This window comes from Propithecus coquereli, unplaced genomic scaffold, assembly GCF_000956105.1.
Source record: "Propithecus coquereli isolate 6110/MARCELLA unplaced genomic scaffold, Pcoq_1.0 Scaffold158, whole genome shotgun sequence".
NCBI lineage: Eukaryota > Metazoa > Chordata > Mammalia > Primates > Indriidae > Propithecus > Propithecus coquereli.
Window position 1 is genome coordinate 4,515,858 of NW_012140302.1, and position 25,656 is coordinate 4,541,513.

The 25,656-nt window shown below is 47.2% G+C and overlaps 1 protein-coding gene across 5 annotated transcripts in view; it reads left to right on the forward strand.

Moving 5' to 3' along the window:
* Positions 1 to 17,203: 17,203 nt before the first annotated feature.
* The window catches only part of MOCS1 (molybdenum cofactor synthesis 1), a 29,238-nt gene continuing 20,785 nt past the window's right edge, over positions 17,204 to 25,656 (forward strand). For 3 of the 5 annotated variants that reach the window (XM_012640893.1, XM_012640894.1, XM_012640897.1), the window contains exons 1-2: positions 17,204 to 17,422; positions 24,153 to 24,279. In XM_012640893.1, the coding sequence (XP_012496347.1) occupies positions 17,300 to 17,422; positions 24,153 to 24,279 (250 nt within the window). In that variant the 5' untranslated portion in view covers positions 17,204 to 17,299. Of the gene's footprint in view, positions 17,423 to 23,350; positions 23,455 to 24,152; positions 24,280 to 25,478; positions 25,552 to 25,656 lie in introns of those variants that run through there. The other 2 variants (XM_012640895.1, XM_012640896.1) reach the window with 2 other exon arrangements.

Below are 25,656 nucleotides of genomic sequence, written 5' to 3' on the forward strand. Positions count from 1 at the left end.
ATATATTGCTCCATAAAGCTAATTTCAATAAATTTTAAAAATCAAACCCAAATAAATGAGAATAATGATCTCTGTGCACAAAAGCTGCCCTTGAACTTCAAAAATCTCACATGGAAACCGAACCTAAGAATTCATGTCCTTTATCAATGTCATCTCTTGCTCATTCTCTCTAATCTCACCTTCTGAAATTCCTATTGGGTGTAAATTGAACCTTTTCACTCTCTATCTTTCATGCCTCTCATTTTTTTTTTCTGTTTTCTTCCCCAGAATGTAGCACAGAGAAATAACTTATCTCTTCCAATTCTCAATTCCATCTTCACCTGGATCTGATTAATCTATCCACTGGGAATTTTTCTTTAATTTCAATGGCTCTATTTCTCATTTCACGTCAGACACAAACCTAGTTTAACTCTTCAGAGTCACACTGCCTCCTTTGTCCTCAAAATTTGTCCTACTTGCATTAACTCACTGAGTGAAGAGATACTCTGCTCCCTTCGCTGAGCTCCTCAGTCCGGCCGGAGGCCTGAGATTGCATGACCCTCACATTTCACACGCCATGCCTGTCTGTACCAAGTTGCTCCTCCACTTCTGGGTGTAGGATTTGGTTTCCTGAGTGACATCAAAGGATTAATAACATAACACTTATGAGTTAGCTCTCCATGGAGTTGAATTTGAGCAATGGGAAATGGGAAACAGGAGGGAGCTGGGCAGATAAATTCCCCTTCCCTTCTTCCTTCTAATCAGAGGTGGTGTTTCTTCTTGAAAACCTTTCAGAAAAGTCCTGTGTGCTAAGCAAATATACCTGCTATGTGACCCACTGTGTTTCTTCACAGCTTCTCAAGAATCAGTGGGTAGTGCAGCACATGACGTAATGTATCACGTTATGTTGCTTCATAGCTCTCCTTGACCCGCTTCCCCTTTTTCTTCCTCACCTGCATCTCACTGGGGTTGTCACTTCCGAATAAATTATCTACATCTTAATCCTTGCCTCAGGCTCTGCTTTCTAGAGAACCTGAGGTAAGAGTATTTAAAACTCTTGTTTAGTTCTTTTTAGAAGTTTGGTCTTCCCTCATATTTTTAAAAGTTATGTTCTTTGATGTTACTAACATAACTACCTATCAGACACTAAAACTCTTTAAAATAATTATCTGACATTGTTGAGAATCTAATCCTGCTTTTCATATTGCTGACTCTCACTCATGGTGAATGATTTCCTTATGTGTTTTGTGATTTTTAGATTGTGAGATTATCTTCAGAGGATTGTATTGAAGGGAACCCTGAGCATCCTTAGATGAGTTTTTGGCCCTCCAGAGAGAACTTGCATTCACTTTATCACATATATTACCATCTGGGGAGTATTCAGCCACATAAGTAGTATAAATGCCAAACTCTACCTTCAGGGAGGGCAGGTGTCTTAGGGAATCAGTTCCCTTTATCCAGATACAAGTAAAGACAGATAAGCTTCCTTGATACCCCTCTTTGTTTATGGTTTGATTTTGGTTGTAGTTCCTACCCTTTTTATAAAGATACATAGTAGCTTTTTGACAGTTTTCAGCTTTATGTGCAAAGGTTTCAGCAAGGTCTCTGAGGCAGACAAACCCTCTGAGGACAACTGCAGTGTGAGCTGAAGTTTTCAATTTCCTCTTCATTTTGCCCCTACAATATATAATTGTTTTCTTATAAATACACTATGCATTTAAGAGACTATTTCTTATATTTTATCGTACCTTCATGGTATTTTATAATGGAAGGTTTTGGGGATTATCTAATCTGCTATAGTGCCACCGGCTTCTACAATGCTAGAAATGTAAGATGAGGTCTATCTTTAAAAATAATAATTGACATGAACTATTATTTTTCAAGTACTATATAAGCATATTAAATGAATTAAAATTCATTTATTCTCTTAACAACCCTATGAGGTAAGCACTGATCATCCCCACTGTGTTAGTCTGGGTCCTCCAAGACACAGATGTCAAGACCAGAATAAGTGTGCAAGGATTTTATTAAGGGAAATGTCAGTGAAAAAAGAAATTGGGGGAAAGCTGGTAAAGGCTGCAAGAGTCTATAACCCAAGTCTAACCCTGAGTGAAGGAGAAAGGGAGGGCACGGTGGGCTAAAAATGTCTTAGACTACAGAGCAGTCTTAGAAATGTTTGGCAAAGCTGTTGGAGGATCTTTGAGCCAAAGTTGGCTGACAGAGGATTCCCATGTCTCTCAGCAATGGGTGTGCCCCAGTATCCCTGCCATGATAGTCATTGGTAAGGAGCAGGCCATGAGAGATATAGATAAGAGTTCATCAATCATAGTAGCTAGCATTACATACTTGATTCTATTAGCCTTACCACTATCCCACCCCAAACTTAAACATCTCCCTCCATTACATTGGGCCTAAGTGGACACTAGCATATCTGTTTGTTACTTATAGTCCTCTGTTAGTTGTTAACAACACAAGAAATGATAATTTCAACTCCATTTGCTGTGAATATGGTGTAACTTGAATAATTTGTCAGCTCAAGATGCCACCATCCGGTGGTGCAGGATAGCACCAGGAAGGCATCTAAACTAGCTCGGGAAGATGGAAGCAGGGCTGAGAGTCTTTGACTTGGCAGAGTAGGTCACAGCCACTTAACATCATGTGAAGGTGGTGGGGGGAGATGAGTAGGGAAACTGTAGTGTCTGTTGTATTTATTAGCTGCTTTGAGACCTTTGCTGGTCCTCCCAGAACTAACTAGGTGAGAGAGAGGTTACTTAGTCCCATTGGTAGCCAAAGCTGGGTCAAAGCGACTCAAGGAACACAGGTTACATGAGTCTCCCCACAGCCCTTTATAGTTCAGGGTCAAAGCCTTTCTGCTATCTACTGCAAACTGTGTTTTCTAAATACAGTTTTATGGGAGTGCAGGCATGCCCATTTGTTTAGGGACTGTCTCTGGTTCCTTTCTCGAAGTGCACAGTTAGTAGTAGCAACAGAGCTGCTACCAAGCTTAAAATATTTGCTATCTGGACTCTTACAGAAACAGTTTACCAACCCCTGGTCTAGACACCATTATTATACACATTATACATACGTAGAAATAGGGGTTTTGCTGATTTAGATCATTTGATTCAATTAGCAGGGTACGTTAGTGGTTCAGCCAATCATTCAACATAGGACTATAGATTGCTTCTAAGGCTCCCTTGCCTGCCCACTCTATAGAAATCCTACTGTGCACATCTCCTTAGCCCAGAGTATGAGTTTGATTTTTTAAAAATTAGGATTCGGATTATATCGATTCCTATCATCCTCCCTTTCCATTCTTTTCTGTCCCAAGAACAAAGGTGGCCTGACACATTTTTGGAAGAAAAAGAGGAAACAACAAATAACCAAACCCTTTGCAGAGCCCTTGGCTGAGGGAACATTGGGAAGTGGTCTCAGAGTTATACAGACTCAATTTCAAAGGCAAAAGGATGTCCAGTAGCACCCAGTGGCCCTTTTGGGGGACTGACACTGGTAAATATAAGGGACATGTCTCAGGTTTCTGAGGCAGGTGTGTGGGCTTTAAAGCATTTATTGTGTTGCTATCAAGCCCATTATTACTTGCCACATGTGTGTCATGAGGTCTTCATTTAGAAAACAGAACCCAGGGGCCCCCTTGCCATCACCGACTCCCTCTGAATTTAAAACGGCAATATCTTACCCTTACCCTTGCTAGCTCAATCTCTCACACTCTCTCTAGCTCACTGCATCTTTCTGGCTCCTGTGTGTGCACCTGACGCTTTCCTGCTCCCCCGATCCAACCTTCTCTGAGTCGATCTGAATATTCAGTCCCTGAACCCACTCTACTCTATCCTAATCTGTCAGTACACTTCCACATTCCCTTCTTCCCCCATCCATCACTGCAAGCGCTCTATTATCCTCAGCTCGAATCTTACCCGGTTATCCTTATAGAGTGTGTACCTGGCAAACCTCCAGCAATGGATCAATCCAATCATTCACTTTCTCCTCTCCTACCACCAGCCTACTAGGGCTTCTGGGGACAATCAAAAAGCAGGGGGGCCTGGAGCCACTACAAACCTCTCCTGCACACTCATCAGAACCCCCACTTCAGCACCATCTATCTTAGCAAATGCTTTAACAGTTGTTTCTCACCTTTTCCCTAGAAACAAGCTGTGATGGACATTGGTTGGTTGGCTTCCCAGCATCCATTCTCTGCCTTTCCCTCCCAATAGTACTCAGAATTGCCTTTGAGTCCCTCTCCCATTCTCAATTGTGCTGTCTGTGTGGGTTTGACCTGATTCCACCTTCAGGGGTGGGCACTGATGGACTTCAGCTACTGAGCATCCCCCTTCTCTGGCCACACTGAGGGGTTCATCATGGATGCACCGTGGAGCTCACCACCCCACTGGGCTAGTGAGACACGCAGAGACTCACTGTGGATGTACCTCTGCGGATGTGACATCTCTGACTGCTGACACCTGCAGAGCAGGACAAGGGCAAGAGAATCGCAGGAGCCTGGGTCGTGAGGATGCCCTGAGCCTCTGCATCAAACTGTGCCTACACCCAGGGCTGCCTTTAGACTTTCAACAGCATCAGTCGTTAAATCTCCTCATTGCTTTTTTAAAGCCAATTTGTGTTGACCTTTCCATTGCTTGCATCCTAATTGATCCTAAATGATGCCCCATTTACCTCTGCCCTCAAAGCCCCCATTTCACGACACCCCCAGCAAACGACCTGGCCTCCTGGTTCGAGGAGGAAGTGGAAGTCACCCAGCAGGAGCTCCATCAACTTACTTCCCTGACACCTTTGAGAACTTCTGAATCTGAACCTACCTTTCTCTTTCCTTCTAGTCTTCTCCCCCCACCTTCTCAGAAACTTCCTCTCAGTCTCTTTATCTTCTTCCTTGTCGCTAGTTCTTTCTGTTCACCTTTCCTTCCCATAGGGTGCCTCCCAGTGCAGAGTCAGTCCATAACTGTTCCTCAATCCCACCTCCTCATTTTCCTGCCTTTCCTCTATCCTCCTCTGCCAAATTTCTTGGGGAGAAAGTGTCCTCCCACAAAGACTTTGGCTGGAGGGCATGCTTGGGTGAGGATCAATGATCAATGGAATATTCCAGGGTTTCTGCCCAGTAGGCAGTTCAACATAGTGGGGGGAGTCCAAAACTGAGGCCTGGATAAAACATGTCGATTGGGGCATCGCTGGCATTTGTTATCATTGAAGCCACTGAAGTTGGTGAGACCTCTCAATGTGTGTGCGGAATGAGAATAGAAGGGGGCCCAGGTGGGGTTTTGGAGAACAGGGACACTTAAGGAGGAAGTGGGAAAACAGGGCATCTTTGAAATGCCAAAGAGCCCAGTGGTAAGAGGAAAACTAGGAAAGAAGGCTGTCCTGGAAGCAAAGAGAGGAGCATGTTCCAAAGAGGAAATAGTTGGTCAACTGCTACTTAGAGGTCAAGTATGATGGGACAAAATATTGGATTTGGCAGTACCGAGAGTTTCAGAGTGGCAGGGCCAGAAGCTAGCATCCAGTGGGTAGGAGAGTAAAGGAGGAGAGAGTGACTATAGACATTTTTTTTTCTTTCCAACTATCTTTGTTTAGATTTCTCCAAAAGCAGACCATAGACAAGTACTTGGGTACAACTGATTTATTTGGGAAGCAAACCCCAAAATCACAGGTGAAGTGTAGGGTAAGGGAGATAGGAAGGGAGAAAAAGCAGCGAAGGGGGCACCCATGGGCCAGACTGCTGTGCACCACTGAGGCACAGTCCTTCTGCCCCCCACCCCAAGAAGTGTGTGCACCAGTCTCAGAATGGTGCCCCTGGACCGTGTATCCACTGACTCCCATGGCCCATTGGTTGAGGGCTGCCTCTGGAGGCTTTCTCCCCGCCAAGCGCACCCCCTTGCACTTGCCAGAAAGCTTCTGTGGCGTGGGAGGAAACCCTCAGGGTGCAGGTGGGAAGAAATCACTTGCCAGAGCTGCCAAGTGCAGCTGCCTTAAACTCTGGAGGGTCCGGGGACTGTGGCAAGGGCATCCATCCCACCAGGACCTTTCACTCCTTAACCAAGTCACATGGCTGAGGTCAGAGAAGAGGACCTTTTGAAATGTAACTCAAGGCAGGCATGACAGAGACTTAGCATCATAGTGTGGATGAGAATGCAGTGTGCTACCCAAGATTAATGCCTGCAGAGGATGGAGAGGTCTCAGTGAGCAGTAGATAAAAACTTTTCTCAGCCCCACATTCTCTTCCTGAAGTGGGAGCCAGAACTAGGGGCAGGAGCGGGGAGAGGGGCAGATGTTATCACAGTGCTCTGCTCTTTGACCCTTTGTGGTAGAGCTCGGGAGGGATATGGTGAACACCTCGTTAGGTCTTATGTGTTCCTTTCCATGACCGAGCTCTGTACCCTCTATGTTAAAATAGCCCAGTGACTTGGCCTCCTTTCCTGGCATGTGCCTGTACCATCATTGTTTCTCAGCGTTTATTGGCCATGCACCATGCACCAGGAACTGGGGAGATTTTGCCCTGGAGGTGAGCAATGAACCTTAGACCCAGCCAGAAAATGGCTGGCTATGGGACTGTGCCAGCATCTTGAAATGAGCATATAAGAAAGATGAACAAGCGGGAAAGGACTATTCCTCCTTCCCTCCCCTGCCCATCCGTTTCTCCAAAGATTAAGCATAGAAGAAAAACAAGGTGTGGCTGGGAAAGAGTGAAATAGGGAGTGCTGGAAGACTCTGCAGTCCTTTAAGCTGCCCTAAATCTTGGAAGGGTTGTAAGTCCCCTAAGCACAGTCTCCAGTGGCACAGTTAGCTCTTCCTCCTTTTGTACAATAGAGGCAGAATGGTGGGAGCTCATCCATGCCTTCTGAATACCCACTCCGGGGAAGAGGGAACAAAGAATGGGAGAGCCAGGTGGCCTGGGGCTAGAGTGATCCCTGGGCAGGCCATGACAGTCCAAGTGCAACAACTGGACCCTGCAATCTTGAGTCTGCCCTGATGATCTCACCTTTGACATCTTTGCCTGATCAGCAGTCTCTTCACACAATTCTAGGGGCCCTTCTTGTGTCTGAAAGAAAGGGCTGCATGGATAACAACACGTGGGGCAGAAGCGTGCAAACCTATGAAATGTCAATGCTGGGAAGCAGGAAGGAAGAATTGTATGCATTTAAGAGGAAGTGATTGTAGATTGTGTTAGAAGTGGAGTGGAAGATTACTCCAGGCTAATGCCTGTGGTTAGAGTTGTAGTAAACATTTTTCTTATTGTCAAACTCTCACACCCGTGACAAGATGGCACCGCTCACTGCTCAGGGTTGTGCTCCTGTCCTGCGTTAACCTGCCAGCGAAGGCCTCTCCCCCATTCATCTTTCCTTTTCCAAGGAGCAGCCATACTTCCTTTGCTCCAAGGGTTGCCTTGTGTCTTTCTTGAGCCTCACCCTAGGCTTATGGTGTCTGCTCCTAGCTTTCCAAGCCCTCTGCCTCCCTTCGTGAAGATATCAAACCACAGCTCTAGGAAATTTTCCATGATTAACTAGCAAAATGAGATAGGGATGTGGAAAATGTGTGTTTAACAAAGAGCAAGTTCATTGTCGTTTTTCCCTGCTCTTTGACCCTTCAGAACCCAAGAGCAGTTTTACCCTCTGCATCAGTGCATTTGAAGTCTCTGTATTATTTTTTTATATTCTCTCTGATTCTCGCATCCCACACGGGAAATGCCCATTTTTATAACTCACAGGGGTGACATTGCAGGGCTGTTCCCCTGGCAGCCACCTGGCCCTTCCTAGGTTCTGGCTGTGTGTCATAAGGATGTCACTGAGGGGTCTGACAGTGACTGACAGGGGTGTGACAGAGGCCCAAAAGAGGAACAGCAGGCAGACTGATGTGCGAAGCAGGAGGGCGTGATTGAAAGGCCAGGCCCAGACGCATGCGCTGAGGGAATACAGAAAGAAGCCCTCGGCCAGGGCCCAGCAGAGAGGTCAGCAAGGTCTCTGTCCATTCGGGCTGCTGTAAAAATACCCCAGACCGAGCAATTTATGAACAGCAGAAGTTTATTGCTCACAGTTCTAGAAGCTAAGAAGTCCAAGATCAAAGTGCTCGTAGATTTGGTGTCTGCAGAGGGCCCGTTCCGCATAGGCGATGCCTTCTAGCTGCTTCCTCACATGTGGAAGAGCGAAAGGGCTTCCCCATCCTCTTTTATGTGGGTGCTCATGAGGGGGAGGCTCATGAGCCAGTCACCTCCCAGCGCCAGGGCACTGGGATTAAGTTTCAACACGTGGAAGTTGGGTTACCACAAACACTCAGACCACGGCAGAAGGTAACAATACTGGGCATTCCAACATGGCGGGCATGGCTCATCTGACACTCACATACCTTTCTGAATATTATGTGAGATTATAAAACACAGATAAAAGACCCAAGGGATAGTCAAAGAGAATTTGCTGAAGGGACGGTTTGCAGGGATGTGGGCAGGGTCAAAGACAGCAAATGCTTCAGAGCATGGATTCTGGAGCTGGACTTCTCAGCTTCCCCACTAATTATCATAGCTATGTGTCTTTGGGCTAGTTACTTAACTTCTTTGTGTCTCATGATTTCACAATATAGTAAAATCCCTTTTAACTGATTTTTCACAACCACCCTGTGACGTAGATAAGATAGGCAGCTTTCCCTTTGATGTGTGATGAAACCAGAGAAGTTAAGTAATTGGCCGAAGGTTAGGCTGTGAATCTGTGGCAAGTGAGGACTGGCAGTAAGAAGTCCCTGCTGCCAAGTCAGGGCTCTTTCCACCTCATCAGCTGCCTTATTCACAGAGACTTGCCCTTCCCTGACTGCTCCAGGAGGGGAACACATCCCATGGTGTTCTCAGCCTGGCCAATTCTCATATGAGTAGGAAGGGCTTCTCAGGTATTTCCAGAAATGTCAGCCTTTGATATTTCCTGTTTTGTGTCCCCACCCTGATAATTGCCCCAACTCGATTTACCAAACAGCAACCACATAGTCCAGACAGTACAACTTGATCTTGCTTGCAGATGAGTCCGTTCTGAGTAAGTGGATTTGATTGCCTTAGGGGAATGAAAAGCTATTTTCTAGTTCAAAGGTAGAACGAAGTATGAGTTCCTTTTCTTCTAAATGCATGGGCCTTGATGCAACGAACTCCAACTCTGCAGGTATGAGTAGAATAAAGTCACATGCAATATCGTCTCCTGCCTCCCTAGGCCTGGTGGGAAGGAAAGCAGGCATGGCCATGTCCAGATCTCTCTCTCTTCCGTCCGGCCCTCTGCTCCCCTACCGGGGTCTTCCATTGACAGAATCCGAGCAGGAAGCTGAAGGCAAGGGGGACATGGAGTCAACCTCTTGGGGCAGAGAGCAGGGGGCAAAGACAGGCGGAGAACGGATCCCAGTAAATGAGGCAAACGGAGAACAGACAGCATGGAATTCCACCAATACAGATATCAAAGGGCATCCCTTTCCTGTAATTGTGACATGCAATATCTTTAAAGAAATAGTAACTCACAGTAGGACTTCATACACAGTTTTTAAATTTTCTGTTTCCATGTAACAAGTTATCCAAAAATGTAATGGCTGGAAACAACAAACATTTATTACCTCACACAGCTTCTGAGGGTCAGGAACTTGGAAGTAGCTTTGCTGGGTGGTTCTAGGTCAGGGTGTCTCATGAGATTTCAGCGGAGATATCAGGGGCTGCAGTCATTTGAAGGTTGGACAAAGGTGGGAGATCCACATATGAAATGGTTTACACACACGGCTGTTGGCTGGAGGCCTTGAGTCCTCACTGGCTATTGGCAGGAGGTTTTAGTCATCGTCACGTGGCCTCTCCAAAGAGCAGCCCCCAACATGGCAAAGGGCTTCTCCCAGAATGAGTGACTCAGGAGAGAGAGCAAGCAGAAAGCCACAGTGTCTTCCGATGACAACTCTCAGAAGTCTTAACACCATCACTTCTGCTGCATTCTACTTGTTAGAGTTCTAAATTCAGTCCACATTTAAGGGGAGGAGAACTAGGCTCAGCCTTTTGAAGTAAGGAATATTTAAGAATTTATGGACCTGCTGAAAACCACCATATGCTCAGAAGATCCATAGGAGAAACAGTTCAGGATGACTTCACAATGGGGATGAAGGGCTAACCCTCAAGAGATCTGGGAGATCTCAGGAAAAGGTTCTCAGTGCCCCCAGCCCCCCTCTCCTCCCTAGTAGTTGGGACCCATACGTCCTTCTGGGTGATCCCTGTGTTGCCTTATTTTTTCCCAACTTGTTATTATACCTACCCTACTTCCCATTATTGCTCTTGGCTGCCACTTCTTGGAAAACAGCTAAACTAATTTGAGCTGAGGTATACATGGTTTCTAACAAACCCACAAATCCCCCATGGGGGTTACATAATTCTAATAAAAGCTCTCTTGAAGCACAATGCATCCAAGGGAACCAATCTCTTTAATCTCTTTTGTGCAGAAAAGGATAGTTTCTCTAACACCAGTAAGGGCCCCCTTGCCCCTGGACAATAATATAAAAACATCAGAGCTCTTGCTTAAGTGTTACATGATTTAATTTTCATAACAAAGCTGAAGACCCGTTTTTCATTTCTAGCCAGTGAGGAACCTATGCTAGCGGAGAGTGGCGACATGGCAGAGGCTGGGTGTGAGGCATGGAGCTGACTCCCGGCACAGGACTCCTGTGGAACCTGGTCTCCCAGCAAGGACCATGAGCACCATCTCTGTAGCAAAATGGGTAGCCCACCCTGGGAACCCAGGGAGATAGAGTTTATTCTATTCTACTTTCAGTAGTTTGGGGAGGATGATGTGGGTACAGAGCAGTTAGAAACAACTACTAGGATGCCTTAAGGCAGCAACTCTCAAGCTTTCTGTCTCGGGAACTCTTTATACTCTTACAATATCAAAGATCCCAAAGAGCTTTTGCTTATTTGTTTATTCGTGTTATATTTATTTAACAACTATTTTTATCATAAAATTAATAGATTTAATTTAATTGACAAATAAAAATCATATGCATTTATTATGTACAACATGTTGTTTTGAAATATGTATACATTGTGGAACAGCTAAATCGAGCTAATTAACATATGCATTGCTTCACATATTTTGATGGTAAGAACACTTAAAATCTACTCTCTCAGCAATTTTCGGGAATCCAATACACTGTTGTCAACTATAGTCACTATGTTGTACAATATAGCTCTTGAAATAATTAATATCTACTTACTATATCAATTTATTTTAGAGTTATGAAATTAGAATTTAAAATTGAGAAATTTTTAAAATATTTAACTCATTTAAAAATAACAGTGTCAGTAATACCTATTATATGTTAACATATGCTTTTGTGAAAAGCATATTTTCCACAGCAAAACAAAAGGGAAAAAAGTGGCATTGTGTTACATTTTTGCAAATTTCTTTCATGTCTGGCTTAGAAGGCAGCTGGATTCTCCTATCTGCTTCTCCATTCAATCTGTTGTGATATCACACATTGTGTAGCTGGTAGAAAACCCCTCTCTACAGTCATAGCAGCATGAGAATGGAAAAGGCAAATGATGTCTTAGCATTATCATGAAAATACTGTTTACCTCAGAAGTCCACACTTTGAGAACAGCTGAATTAATGTGGTCATACAAACTTCTTCTTTATTTTGCTGATGACAGACTCTAAACAGAGAATACTGGAGTCAGCACTTCCTGGCTCTGGGATGATGTCTGACATACACAGACATATAAAGCCTCCATGGCTGTATTCAGTATGCAGTGGGAGCTAAAGTAATGAATAAATGGAAGAATTGTCCAGAAGAATGGAAAAGCTGGATAATACATTAGAAAGCAAGTGGAATTTTGTTCCTATGGTAAGATTATTTTACTGTTCACCAAAGTCTGCTTCTGCTTTCTGCAGGAAGACCAAGCATCTCTTCCTCTTGAAGTTTGATATAGCCACGTGACTTGCTTCAAATAGAGTGATGTGTGACACTTCCAGGGAGGAGCTCGTAGAATCAGTTTTCTCTTTGTCACACTCTTTTCCCTCTTGGTAACCACAGTGCTTTATGTGGATATTAGCTGCCCCATCAGTCTAGCACCCAGAGTGAGGACAGCATTGATGGCAAGAAAAGTTCCTAGCTAACCCTTGCTGGACATGTAGCACCAATGAAAAAATAAACACGTGTGTTTTTCAGCCATTGATACGTTGGGGTTGTTTGCTATAACAGTACGATCTAGCCCATCCTGACTGATACAGCTGTCTTAGTCCATTTTGTGTTGCTATAAAAGGAATACCTGGGGCTGGATGATTTATAAAGAAAAGAACTTTATTTAGCTCATGGTTCTGCAGGCTGGACAGAAGCATGGTGCTGGCATCTGCTCAGCTTCTTGTGCTGTGTCAAAACATGGTGGAGAAGGTCAAAGGGGAAGCAAGCATGTGCAAAGAGGGCCAAACTTGAGGAGTGTCCTGGCTCTATAACAACCCATTCTCCTGGGAACGAATCTATTCCCCCCAAGAACCAATCCAGTCTCATGAGAGTAAGAACTCACTACCTCAAGAACAGGACCGAGCCATTCACAAGGGACCCTCCCTCATTACCCAAACACCTCTCACGAGGCCTCATCTCCCAACACTGCCACACTGAGGATCACATTTGAACGTGAGAGTTGATGGGAACAAACAAACCATATCCAAACCATAGCAACAGCCATCTCACTGGAAAGGCAAGTCGAGAATATGGAATCCACCATTTAACCACATTTATTGGGAGTCTACTGTGCATTAAACACCACGCCAGGTGCTATGATTATAGATAATTTAAATTTGGCACCAGCCTGCAAGGGGCTTAGAATGCAGAAGGCATATAAATAAATAAACTATATCACTCTGTTGTAATTGCCACTATTGGCAAAAGATACTAGGGAAGGGAGGAGTCCATGAATCCTGTATCAGTCAGGGAACCAGCAAGAGACAGATGACATAGTCAGCCTGGAATGTTTGAAGGGACATTTTACTGAAGTGACCATTTTTGAAGTATGGGCAGGGTAAAGGGGCCAACAGGCATGTAGAGACATTCAGTGACCATCAACAGAGGAAAGCCAGTCCCACTCTAGTCTGAAGAAATGAGGGTTAGAAATAGTATTACTGGACCAGATGGAATCGTGGCAGAGGGGCCATAAACACCAGCTACAGTTGTGGAAGGGTAGAGGCATTGCCAGAAGCAGAGCAAAACAGGAAGGGGTCAGGAAGAATAAATATTCTGACCTCTCTCTCCTCCTGCTCTCTGATCTCCTGCCCGTGCCTCCTTTGGCAAGATTCCCCTGGGAACCAGAGGTAAGGGTGCCCGGATGATCCCATCAATGCAGTCGGTAGAGGTCAACCTCCCGGTCCTCAGAGCAGAGTGGAGAAGGAGCTGCAGGAGCAAATGGAGAATATCCTTAATAAGGTCCCCTAAAAATAGAAATGATAGGAATAGTTGATACAATATTTTCTAAAACTTTTTATTTCATGGCTTAATTAAAACATCTAAATTTGCAAGGAGAGTGCTCAGCTACTGATGGAATGGAGATGGGTTTAAATGAGTATTCATCCACAGGACTGGATACTCGAGGCTCCTATTAGTAAAGAGAGACAACAAACATATGGCCAGAAATCCCATCCTGGATTTGGTTGGGGGTGGGGCAGGGTAGGAGCTAAAAGACAGATGAGGAGAAGATGGGTAGGTAATAAGGAGGAAAGCATCTTCCCATCAGCCAGAGAGCAGATCACTAGGGGTGAGTTGTAAGGTGGAAGTTGCATCATTTTGCAAGCTAGCCTCAGAAATAATGCAGCATCACTATCACCCTATTGTATTGGTTACAAACTCACCTAGGTGCAAGAAGAGAAAAATTAATTCCACTTCTTACTGAAGAAAGCAAAGTTCTAGAACAGCACTGAACAATACAGTAGCCAGTAGCCACATGGGGCTCTTTACACTTAAATTAATTAAAATTTAATAAAATTAGAAATTCACTTCCTCAGTCACATTGGCCACATTTCAAGTGCTCAATAGCCATATGAAGACATAGGATATTTCCATCATTTCAGGACGGTCTGTTGGACAGCATGGCTCTAGAAGAACATGTGAGACAGGACATATTGTCGCAGCCATTTTGTCAAAATACAGGACTTAAATCATATTGTATTCAGGAAGATGGACTAAAATGGGGCAGTGGTTCGCATGATGTTGTATACAAGGGTTGGCAATAATTGATGCTGTTTATTGTGAAGAGAGCACTTGGGTTGAGTCCTCAAATGAAAGGAAGCACACATAGCCCCAGTGGCTAAAAACAGGGCCAATAGGAAGGTATCACCGAAGGGTGATTTTTAGGCCAGTATGCTCTGCCTTTCAGGTCATGAGCCTCTTTGAGCATGTGATAAAAGCCACCTCTCCTCAGAAGAAACGTACACATACAGTACCATGCATCTCATTTCGAGGGTCTATAGATCTCTCCAAATCCATCCGTGGACTCACCAGATCAGGGCCCTAATTAGGCTGTGAGCCCCTGAAAGTATTTCCTTTTCCCCAGCCATTAGCAGAGTACCTGGCCCTGATGAAACTTAATCACCATATGTTGAAAGAAAGAGGTACATTTTTGCTCAATACAAGTAAGAATTTTAATAGGCAAGGAAGGCATTTAAGTGGAACAGGTAACATCAGGAAGCCAGCAAGTTTCTCCACAGTGGAGGAGTCCAAGCAGGTGTGTGCTAATGTAGAGAGGACTTCAGCTTCCAAATGAAATGGACTAAGCTTTAACGTCTTGCCCAGCTCGGGAGATCCAAGGTTCTATAAAAAGTGACAGTAAGGCCCAAGGGAAGGCATAATCACAATTTGTATGAAGAGGGTGGAATCCAGAAAGGCTCCATGCAGCTGGTGCCATTTGGGATTAAGTTCATTATGTCAGGTGGCTTCTTCCCTGAGATTGAGTCCTCTCCTAGAAGGCTTTTCAGGCATCATACCTTCCCCTCCCCCACCAAAAAAAATGCCTTTTGTCCTTCCCATCCCCATACCCAGCTTCCCTGATAAATGCAGACATACCTACACTTGGTAATGGACAGAGCTTGAACAGCCCTCAATGGGTCTTCAGGCCCCTGGCAAGTAGACTTCTGTCCGACCTATCCCACAGGTTTCAAACATACCCAGACACACCTTCATCCCCCACAATGTATTGTCTGAACTTTGAATAACATCATGAGAAACTCACCTTGAGTCTAAGGCTAAAATCATCTAGCTCTTTGGACAGTCTTGCTGCATGTGTAAAAGTCAGTTATATTCAGTTACTCTTTCTTCCCCTACTAGTCTATCATTCAAGACCAGGAGCTATATCCCCACTTCTTAAAATACATTTGGCAGCTTGTCTGTACTGATTGGTGTTTTATTCTTGCAATTTCACAGTGATAGGGTTTTGGATACAGTAGATAGGCTGGTTTGAGTATAACGATTCTTAGTACATAAGTTCATTATTGAGTGTGTTGATCCAAGAACCAAGTGACTGAGGCAAAAATCTTAATCAATGGAGGTTTATTTACCCAAAGTTGAGGACACGCCCAGGAAAAACACAAACCACAGACAAAATTTTGGCTGTTTTGCCAAAGGGGAATTTGGAAGTTTCAGCATTTAAAAGCATACAAAAGAAAAAAAGGCCCAGGGGTTGGAGGTAGTAAGACAAGAGGGTTATGGTACTTGTGAGAACCAGGAAAATCTACATTTTGCATAAGATAAGGCAAATGTTAGAAGAGAGAAAGGAAGTGAAGGAAGCATCAGTTATATAGATATTCCTGGGTAAGTGGAAGAATGTCTGAACCTGTCTTGTCTCTGTTCTGCTGTCTGTGAAGATAAACATGTAATTCATTATTAGTGTGGAATATAAGATACTTTAATTTTAGGAGCTAGACACAGCCTGCAAATCTAAAGTTACAATTTGGGTGTCCTTGCTTTTGAGAGGTCAGTAAGGAATTTCCTTAATGAATGCTCTGTGAGGCCAGTTCTTCACAGATGCCTGAGGCCTTTACCATCCCATTTGTATAAGGATTTGGGGTGAAGGGGACTGAGATTTTTATTTTCTTTCAACAAGTATGTGTTACCATCCACAATCTTAGAGGACTCTGTTTTTCATAGAGAGAAAGAGGCACACCCCCACCATTCCCAACACATATTGAATCTTGACTGTATAATTGCAGGAATCAGATTGTTCTGGGTTTGAAACTCAGTTTAGTCACCCATGAGCTGTGTGACCTTGAAGAAATGACCTCCTGGCCTCTCTAAGCCTCAATTTTCTCAGTTGCAAAATGGACACTCTCTTCATTCCAGGACTGTTGTATTAAATGATGCTTAGCCTGGTTCTTGGTGTGCAGGAAACATTCAAAAAATGATATCCACTTATTGTGTGACTTCTCCCTATATACTCCATTTTTGAACGGAGAGGCCAAGATTGTTAATGTCCTTTTGGGTCACAATTGGAGAAGGACATCTTGAAAAATGGAACTGTCACTGTCCTACAACCAGGGTCTGGACTAGGGTGAAGTGAGTGAGGTGAGTCGTGCAAGTGCAGGAATGATCTTGTTTTTATTTAAAATGGTGATGTTTCATGAATTTTTTAACATTGATTTTGATTTTTTGAAATACTGCACTAAAATATTCCTTATTTTGTGAACGGAGTTGTCTTGGCATCCCTCTTAAATTCTGCACCCAAGGCAGTGTCTCATTCATCTGGCCCTAGTCCTGCCCTGCTTACCACACCACCACCCAGCCGTCTTTGTTTTCCTATGTTTTTCTCAATAAAGTTCACAGTTCAAGGACATTAAAAAAACACCTTTACTTCCCAGCAAGGGATCCTGCTTATCTGAGGATCCCAGAGTGGCTTAGACTTGGGGAACACAAATTAGGCGGAAGTCCTCCTGGTCATTGAGCAACATGGGGTAGGGGCAGCAGTGATGTGATGAATCCCAGGACCTGAAGCCTAGTCCTGGGAGACAGGAAAAGAACTACTAGATAAGTCTAGAAAAGTCCGAGACCAGAGCAGCCAGAGATGCCGGGAGGAAGACTGGGCTCGCTGCCTGAGTTTACCCTCTGCCCTGGAACACTTACCCCGCAGGAAGGGGGCGGAGGGAGTGGACTACAGCTCCCAGAGGGCGGCGCGGCGCGGCGCCCTCGCCGATTGGCCGCGCGGGCCCCGCCCCCGCCCCGCCCCGCCCCGCCCCGCCCCGCCCCGCCCGGCGAGCTGACCCCTGCGAGCGCGGGGCTAGTGTGCGCCCGAAGCTGGCTACCCGCCGAGCCTCGGCCCTGCGCGCTTGGCTTCATGGCGGCGCGGCCGCTGTCCCGGATGCTGCGGCGGGTTCTGAAGTCCGTCGCCCGGAGCTGCAGCTCGGGGGCTCCGGTGACGCAGCCCTGTCCCGGGGAGCCCTTGCAGGCTGCCGCGGAGGTGAGCCCACCCCTCCCGCCCGCGTCTGCACCTTGTCGGTGTACCCGAGAAGCACCTGGCCCGTCCGCGGGGGCCGCTTCTGGGAGGGACCCTCGGCGCTGTACAAGGGGTGGAGTGAGGGGCTTCGGGTAGCCTGCTCCGTCTCACCCGCTAGCCAGCGGGCGGGGCTGCTCGGAGTCTGGCTTCTGAGCCTCCCCGCCCCCAGCCATGCCGCCCCCTTCCATGTCTCAGGGTTGGCCAGAAATGGGGGCAACCAGGGGACCGGCACTTTGGGTTCAACGAAGTGTTTTATTAGTACCCCTCAGCCCTGCCTGCCACCCCACCTCTTCCCTGAACATTTTCCCTCCCTGTCCCTTGAGGGGAGGGTGTCTGTGTGTGACCAAATGTTCCTGTGACACCTGCTTCACAGTGTGACTGACTAAACATGTCACCTTGATGCCACCGACAGCCAGTTGTCACTTTGTAGCCACAGGGTTCTGTGACCCATCTTTGCTGACTTTCTCTTTCTGTCTCATTTTTATTAACCTTGGGAGAGTTCAGCCTCATTCTAGAGCAGGACCGAGCAGGACCTGGCCTCTTCCAGGTTACGGATTCCTGCATCTCTTTAGGGTTTGGGATAGGATCCCTCAGTCCTTGACAGCGCCCCTCAGAATGTTTCAAGTCTTAAAAAGTTTTAAGTTTGTTCCTGTTCTTTTGCTCATGTGGTTAGGGAGTAATTTGGAGAGAGAGGCATTTCCTCCTCTCATTTGGTGAAACCTCTTTTCTAGACTTATCTAGTAGTTCTTTTTTTTTTTGAAACAGAGTCTCACTCTTTTGCCCGGGCTAGAGTGAGTGCTGTGGTGTCAGCCTAGCTCACAGCAACCTCACACTCCTGGGCTCAAGCAATCCTTCTGCCTCAGCCTCCCAAGTAGCTGGGACTACAGGCATGTGCCACCATGCCCGGCTAATTTTTTCTATATATTTTTAGTTGTCCTATTAATTTCTTTCTATTTTTAGTAGAGACGAGGTCTCGCTCTTGCTCAAGCTGGTTTCGAACTCCTGAGCTCAAACAATCCGCCTGCCTCGGCCTCCCAGAGAGCTAGGATTACAGGCGTGAGCCACTGCGCCCGGCCTGGTAGTTCTTTTCCTGTCTCCCAGGACTAGGCTTCAGGTCCTGGGATTCATCACATCACTGCTGCCCCTGCACCATGTTGCTCAATGACCGGGAGGACTTCTGCCTAATTTGTGTTCCCCAAGTCTAAGCCACTCTGGGATCCTCAGATAAGCAGGATCCCTTGCTGGGAAGTAAAGATTTTTCTTTTAGTATCCTTGAACTCTGAACTTTATTGAGAAAAAGATAGGAAAGCAAAGATGGCTGAGAGATCTTTAAAGAATCTAACAAAAGGGAAGTTTCTTCTCTATCCACCCCACAATTTATTTTGTACCTTCATGAGAGGACTTGTGTGCTAAGTGACTTCATATGTGGTCTCATTTAGTCCTCAGAATAAACTATGTGAGGTGAGCAGAGTCTGTATTTTCAGGTGAGGCTGCTCATCAAAGTTAACTTGCCTCAAGTCACAGAGCCATAAAGCAGGGGGCCAGGAGCTCAGCTCTGAGGATTGTGCTCACACCTGCTCCCTCTGGGGAGAGAGGAACAGAGGCTACTCCTGTCCTTCCCTTCACACAACAAGGGAAGGTATAACAGAGCAGGAAGAACATAGAATCTAGGGCAGAATGCTGCAGTATGTTCCAGCTCCACCCCTTATTAGGTATACAAGCTTCAGCAAATCCCTTCACCTCTTAGTGCCTCAGTTTTCTCATCTGTAAAGTGGGAGTAATACTGTCTACTTCATAGGATTTTATAGGGATTAAAATCATTAACATAATGTTAACATATATACTAAGAACAAAGTCTGGCACATTATTGTCCTTGCTGCTATTGGCACATGCTGTGTCCTGTTAGTCCCCTCCCACTTGGACATGCAGGATAGCCATTCCGCCAACTGTTTGATCACAGACCTTCCTCCCTGGACACCGCCATTAGTGTTAACTTCAGCAGACTGGGAGCTCCTCAGGGCTGGGTGCTTCTCCACCTTTTACTTCCCCACAGTGCTTGACACAAAATTGTGCAGGCATTGGACTCAGCAAGTGTTTTTGGCTGTTCGAACCCCAACTAGAGGTGAATCACATGGTATAGTAGACAGAGCACTGGGCAGGGAGTCCCATGTTTTCCCCTTCCAATTTCACCTGGCTCTTGGGGCTGTCACTTCCCCTTGCTTCATGTCTCTAAGACCAGAGGGTTGGGCCAGCCCATCCTAAGATGGGGAGGGCACAGAAATCTGTCTTTAAGAGAATCTCGGAGGTGAGATGAGTCTGGAGATACATTAATATATATTCAGCTCATCTGCAGAGCTTGCCAGTTGGCAGGAGCTGGGGTGGGGGCATCTGGAACTCCTGTACCCACTTCCCTTCCTGCAGGGTCCCTCTCCTCACACTCTCCCCACAAGGCTCTGGTGGTCTGTCTGGTTTGGGATGGGAGGTGCTTGGAAAGCCAGGATGGAAAGCCATTGGGCACTGTCTGTCTGTGTGTCAGGGTGTGAGTGGGAGCTGGCTGTGAGGACAGTGGAAAGGGGGTCGTGGGCTGGGTCTGAGGACAGGATGAGCAGCTTGTACAGGTGGAAAGGGCACGTGTGGTGTGTGGGTCAGTGGGGAGGTGGGTCGGGGAGACTCAGCGACCTGCCTTCCTGACTGGGGCAGCCCAGACAATCTTCTCTGCAGGGCTGAGCCTAGCCTGGGAGCACTGCGCCCCTCTTTCTGCCTCTCAGGCTCCATGCAGCCTTTGTTGGGGCAAAGGCCTGCTGCCTGTGGCAGGGGAGGAAGTGACTCTGGGCAAGACAAAGGCACCCAGCTGTTTAGGGGGCCAGAAAGAACAAATGCAGCTAGGAGTTAGGCTGGAAGGAAGTGGGCGTGGAGAGGTGGGAGGAGCACAGCAGGACTGGGCATGGGGAGTGGGGGAAAGGAGGGAGAGGGCACTTTGCAGGGGGTCATCTTGACTTCCAATCTGCCCAGCTCCTCAGAATCCATGTTTCAGTGAGGTGTGACTGTCCTTGCCAGGAGCCATAGGTATGAAGACCTCACACTTAGGGTGGGAGTGAGGCGGGTGGGAAGGAGAACCAGGCCTGGGGGTAGGCACTTTGCTGGGTCTTCTCATTTAAGAGAGATTAATTTTGAGGGACCCCTGGTATATACCATCATAATAGCAGGTAAATTGGGGCCACTGATAGTTGGGTTTGGAATATGCTCTTTTTCTCCTGAATAACTCTGCTACTCTGCCTAGACTCTGGAGCTATTTGTGGGCTATCCTTTACCGTTCAAATCGGATGCCCAAGGGTGTGACCGTCAGGGGAAGGCACTTGAGGGTGGGGTATCCCCTTAACTGACTCCTTTGTCCCCCTCTTCCCCATCCCTCACCCCAGACTGCAGTGGGTAGACAAGAGATAAGCAGTAGCATATGGCAAGCTGTCTAGTGCCTGCTTACAGCACTGGCGCTGGTGGCCCTGGGAGAGCTCAGACCCTACTTGTCCTGCTTCAAGTGGTGGGACAGCAGCTTTGAAACCCTGCCTCAGGCCATCCGCCATTGGTTGGGTTGGAAGGCCAAGGTCTTACAAGGCTGGGAAGTTGACAAGGAGTGGGAAAACCAGTCATGGCACATGCCGTGGTGTTCCTCCTCAATCACTTACTGAATACCTACTGTGTGCCAGGAACTCCTGCCATTGAATTCGATAGGATTATTATTCCCATTGTAGAGAGGAGGAAGCTAAGCTTTAGAGCAGTGGTCCCCAACCTTTTTGGCACCAGGGACCAGTTTCATGGAAGACAATTTTTCCATAGAGGGTGGGCTGTGGGAGGTGGCGGGGGTGGGTGTCATGGGTCGGGGGAGGGTAGTGCAGGGCTCAGGCAGTAACAGGCCATGGACTGGTACTGGGTCACGGCCTGCGGGTTGGGGACCTAAGTTTTAGAGAATTTAGGCTACTTGCTCAACAGCTAGAGCCAGGCTTGTAATCCAGGTTCACTTACTCCAAAGCCTATGCTCAGAACCACAGCTATCCCTGGATTAAAATAGCACCAGACCCTGTGATGTCTGCAGGCTGCACAGTGGAAAGCTGAGGCACTCAGTGGGGTCAGAATCTTTGGGGTGGTGCTCTGTCATCAGGCTCCTAGAAGCTGCTCAGGTGCTTTTGATGTGTGCTGGGGTTGAGAACACTGCACTGGGCTACACCATTTTGACCGTAGAGACCAGCCTGGAAATGAACGATCACCCCAGTGTAAGTGGATTTGCATACGCCTTCTTTCTCTCTACGTTAGGGACGGCTGATTTGTTCATGGACACAGTGGTTCAACACTTGGTACCAACATACTGTGCTAGACGCTGGGGATACCGAGTCAAACAGGCTGACTTCTCACGTAGAGGAAACAGCCTGCTCCAGGTGGGGGTCCTGGGAATATGAGCAGCTTAGGGCTTTCTTTTACCTCTGATGTGTCCCAGTCCTATCCTGTAATTCCCTCTGAATCCTGGGCTCTTTTGACTAGTGCTCATATTTTTTTTCTCCAGGGACTTAAAAGGGGGGAAAAAAAAGTGGAAAAATGAAAGTAGGACATGCAGTGTTGGAGGCGAGAAGATGCAGGGACGAGGCTTGTTCATATCCACGTAATGAGTTCGCGTGGCTGACAGGGTGAGGGTGTGTGTGTTTGGGAGGCTGTATTGGGAACTGGTGGTGCAGCCTGAAATAATCTATTCATAGATAAGGCCACAAAAGTTCTGAAAAGTGAAATCTGGCCGGCCCCTCCGTGGCCAGAACAAAAATGCTTAATTCCATTCTAGATTGCTCCATCACTCTGCTGGCTCCCGGATTTCTGCTGAGTCATGCTCCTTGGTCCTCTCACTTGCTCCCAATTCCTGGGTTTATTTTGGCTCCTCCGTCACCCAGCCCCCCTCCCCCCAATATGTTAAGATTAGGGTGAAGCGGGCATCTTGGCAAGTGAAGAGGCAGAGTCTGGAGTGAGTAACAAATGACTAAATTGCAAATAGCTGTTAATGGAAAGGAGGGTGCAGCACCACTCTAAATCTGGATTCCAGGGTATCTCATCTGGACTCTGGCGGCCGATGGGATTCTGGATCCTGGAGCGGCCCCTGCCCCGCCCCCATGCTACCCGTGGAGAGGCAGCCCGTGAGTTTGAGCTTTTCCCAGCACACCACAGGAAGGGAGGAAATGACTGTTTATGAGTGTAGCAGACTGCAGTTCAGAGAAGTGATTGCGGCTTGTTTCCTATGGGAATGTGAGCAAGGTTTCTCAGAGGGGGTGGGAAACTGCTCTCGGGTGAGTAGAATAAGGAAAGTTTTTTGGACCCAGGAAAATCATGAAAGCACTCCCACACGCTGCCACTCACGTCCCTTCTGTCTTTGAGTTAATCAATAGCAATTGACCCTGGCTGCTGATTAGAAGCACAGAGATTGAAAACACAACAGCCCCAGAGTTCTGGATTCATTTGGTCTTCAGTGGAATATTTTTTAAGTTCCCCAGATGGTTCTAATGTGCAGCCAGGGCTGAGGAACTTGCTGAAGCAAATGTTTCTTTCTCCTGGTGTAGACATGCAATCTACCTTGGAGCTCTCGAGGGCCTAAGGCCTCTGCTTTCTTAACAAGATCATGATAATCCTAGAACCTACGGCTTCTGATACCCGCCACCCCCCATCTTTACTCCTAGCAAGACAACCTTAGCCCCTAACTGTGTTCTTACTTGACAACTGGGAAAACAGTCCTGGAGAAGTTAAGGTCGCCAGGTCACACCTGGCCCAGTCTAGAGCCCTGCCTGTAGATCTCGTGGATGACCACCACAGTCATGATTTCTTTGTCCTAAAGATTCTAGGGAAGTGACTTCTCCCCACCCCAGTCATCATCTGCCTACCTTCTTGGACTCTCCCTGTGTAATCGGAGGAAAGAATTTAGAACCTGAAATCAGAAGACCTGGATCTGAATATTGGTTCTGCCAAGGGTGTGTTCTTGGACCCCATCAGAGCCTTAGTTATCCCTTACGGGGTGGGTGTGGGAATTGAGCAGAGGACATTCTTTGGAAACTTGAAGATGCTTGGTAAATGTTATTTCCCTGGAGCAATTATCTCTTCAGCATCTGTGGCGATCCAGGGCCGTGCTGTCCAAGAGGGAAAGAGGGGGAAGACAGATCAGAGCAGATCAGAAGACTAGATCACATTCAGGAGTAGGAAGAGCCTGAGGTTGGCTCCTTCCTTTTTCTCCGCAGGAGGAGTTTGGGCCTTGCTTAGAGCCACCAGCAGTCTCCTCCTGCGTAGGCCCCACCCAGACAACGGGTACATAATCCTTCTTTCCGGCACTGGGTAACGTTAAGTGTAAGGACTGAATAAAGAAGGATAAGGATTTCCCCTTTGCCTTCACTCCACCTTACTGCCTAGCCAGAGATCCCACGCCCCAGCCGAGTGCCCAGAGGACGGGTCCTTCCCTTCAAGCCTATTTCTCAATCTGTAAATGAGAGGGACAATCTCAGCTGCCCAAGGATTGTGGAGAGGTTGGAAGTGCTGTACAAATGTCGGTGTGAGGAAGGGAGCAGTGGCGGTTGACATCTGGGGCTATCTCAGTTCTCCCCAGGTGGTTCTCCCTGTGTGCCGCCACCCCCGCCCCCCGCCACACCCCAACCTCCCTGCTGTCCTGTCCTTGCAGGAGCTGTCCAAACGGAGGCAGTTCCTGCGGGAGCACGCGGCCCCCTTCTCCGCCTTCCTCACAGACAGCTTTGGCCGGCAGCACAGCTACCTGCGGATCTCCCTCACGGAGAAGTGCAACCTCAGATGTGAGTTCCTTCCTGGGCCCTCTCTGGGCTGCCATCCCTCTGCGGAAGCGGTTCTGAAATCTGCGCATGCCCAGAATTCTCCCCAGTCCTCCTTTTCCTCTTTCTAACTTCCCCACCCACCACTCCTTGCTCGCCAGGCCAGGTGGGCTTCAGGGGCCAGATCGGGGTCAAGGTTGAGTTTTATGATTGTGGAAACTGGGATCTACTTGGGATTAGATTTGAGAGCAGAATCACAATTGGGTCTAGGATTGAGATTGGGTCCTGGACTTCTCACTCTTCAGGGCCCCTTCCCCTTGTTTCCCTGTAGTTCCCAAAGTCCAGTACGTGGCCAGGGGTCGGGGGTGGGAGGTGGACATTATAAATAAGTGAAATACACAGCAGTGCCCTGGCCAGCACTGCCTGCCATGGAAACACCTCAGTTCCATGATAAATCAGCCGGGGCCGGGCTGAGCACTCATTTCATAACCCTGTGTGGGGAGCACTCAGTTCTGGTCTTCCTCCCTGCCTTCCCCCTTCCCCTCCTGGCTTCCCCCTTCACTTCCACCTCCTTTCTTCTCCTCCTCCCTTCCCCTGTCCCACCTTCCTTCCTTCCATTGTACCTCACAATAGGAAATGTATTTATTTAATGGCTCAATAAATGCATACAAATGTGTTTAGTAAATGTTTAACCAAACAAAACATGCTATATGTAACACGCACTAATATTCTTACTCATTCTCTTTAATCTCAAAACACCAGTTCTGGACCCAGATCAGTAATTAGACTTCATGACCCCTCTGACAGATGACCCAATCCTTAACAAAACCGTGCTGCAGGAAGTGTTGGTAGAGGATGGCGCCTCCCTCGCCACGGCTCACCTCACGTACCCCATTCTGCTCCCTCACCCTGAACACGTAGCACCTCAGTTTTCCAACCCAGACACTGGGACTGATGGTGACCTGAACTAAGTACTAGGTAGGTGCTTGTAGCCACAATGAAGGGCAGCTTTTAGCAGGCCAGCGAGTACTTCTCCCTCACCTCATGGCACGTGCAGAGAAAAGGGACTGTTTGCTTCAGCTAGAGGAAATGGAGGACGCACAGTGCCAGAAGGAAGGGCCCCAGGCCCCGGCCAGGGCCTGCCCAGCCACCTGATGAAGTCAGGCCTTGATGCCCGCTACCTCAGGCCAGGCTCCGCGCTCAGCTTAGCTCATCTTTAACCTGTGCCCTCAGCCCCCGCTGAGGGATGTCACAGCCAGATGGGGACAGGCGGTTGACACTTTGGAGATGAGAAAGGTGAGGCCCAGAGGGACGCTGGCCTAGAGATTGTACCACCTGGGATTTGGTGAGGTCTTTCCTCATTGTCCGGATGGAGTTTGGGGAGACTTGGTCTGCTGGGGA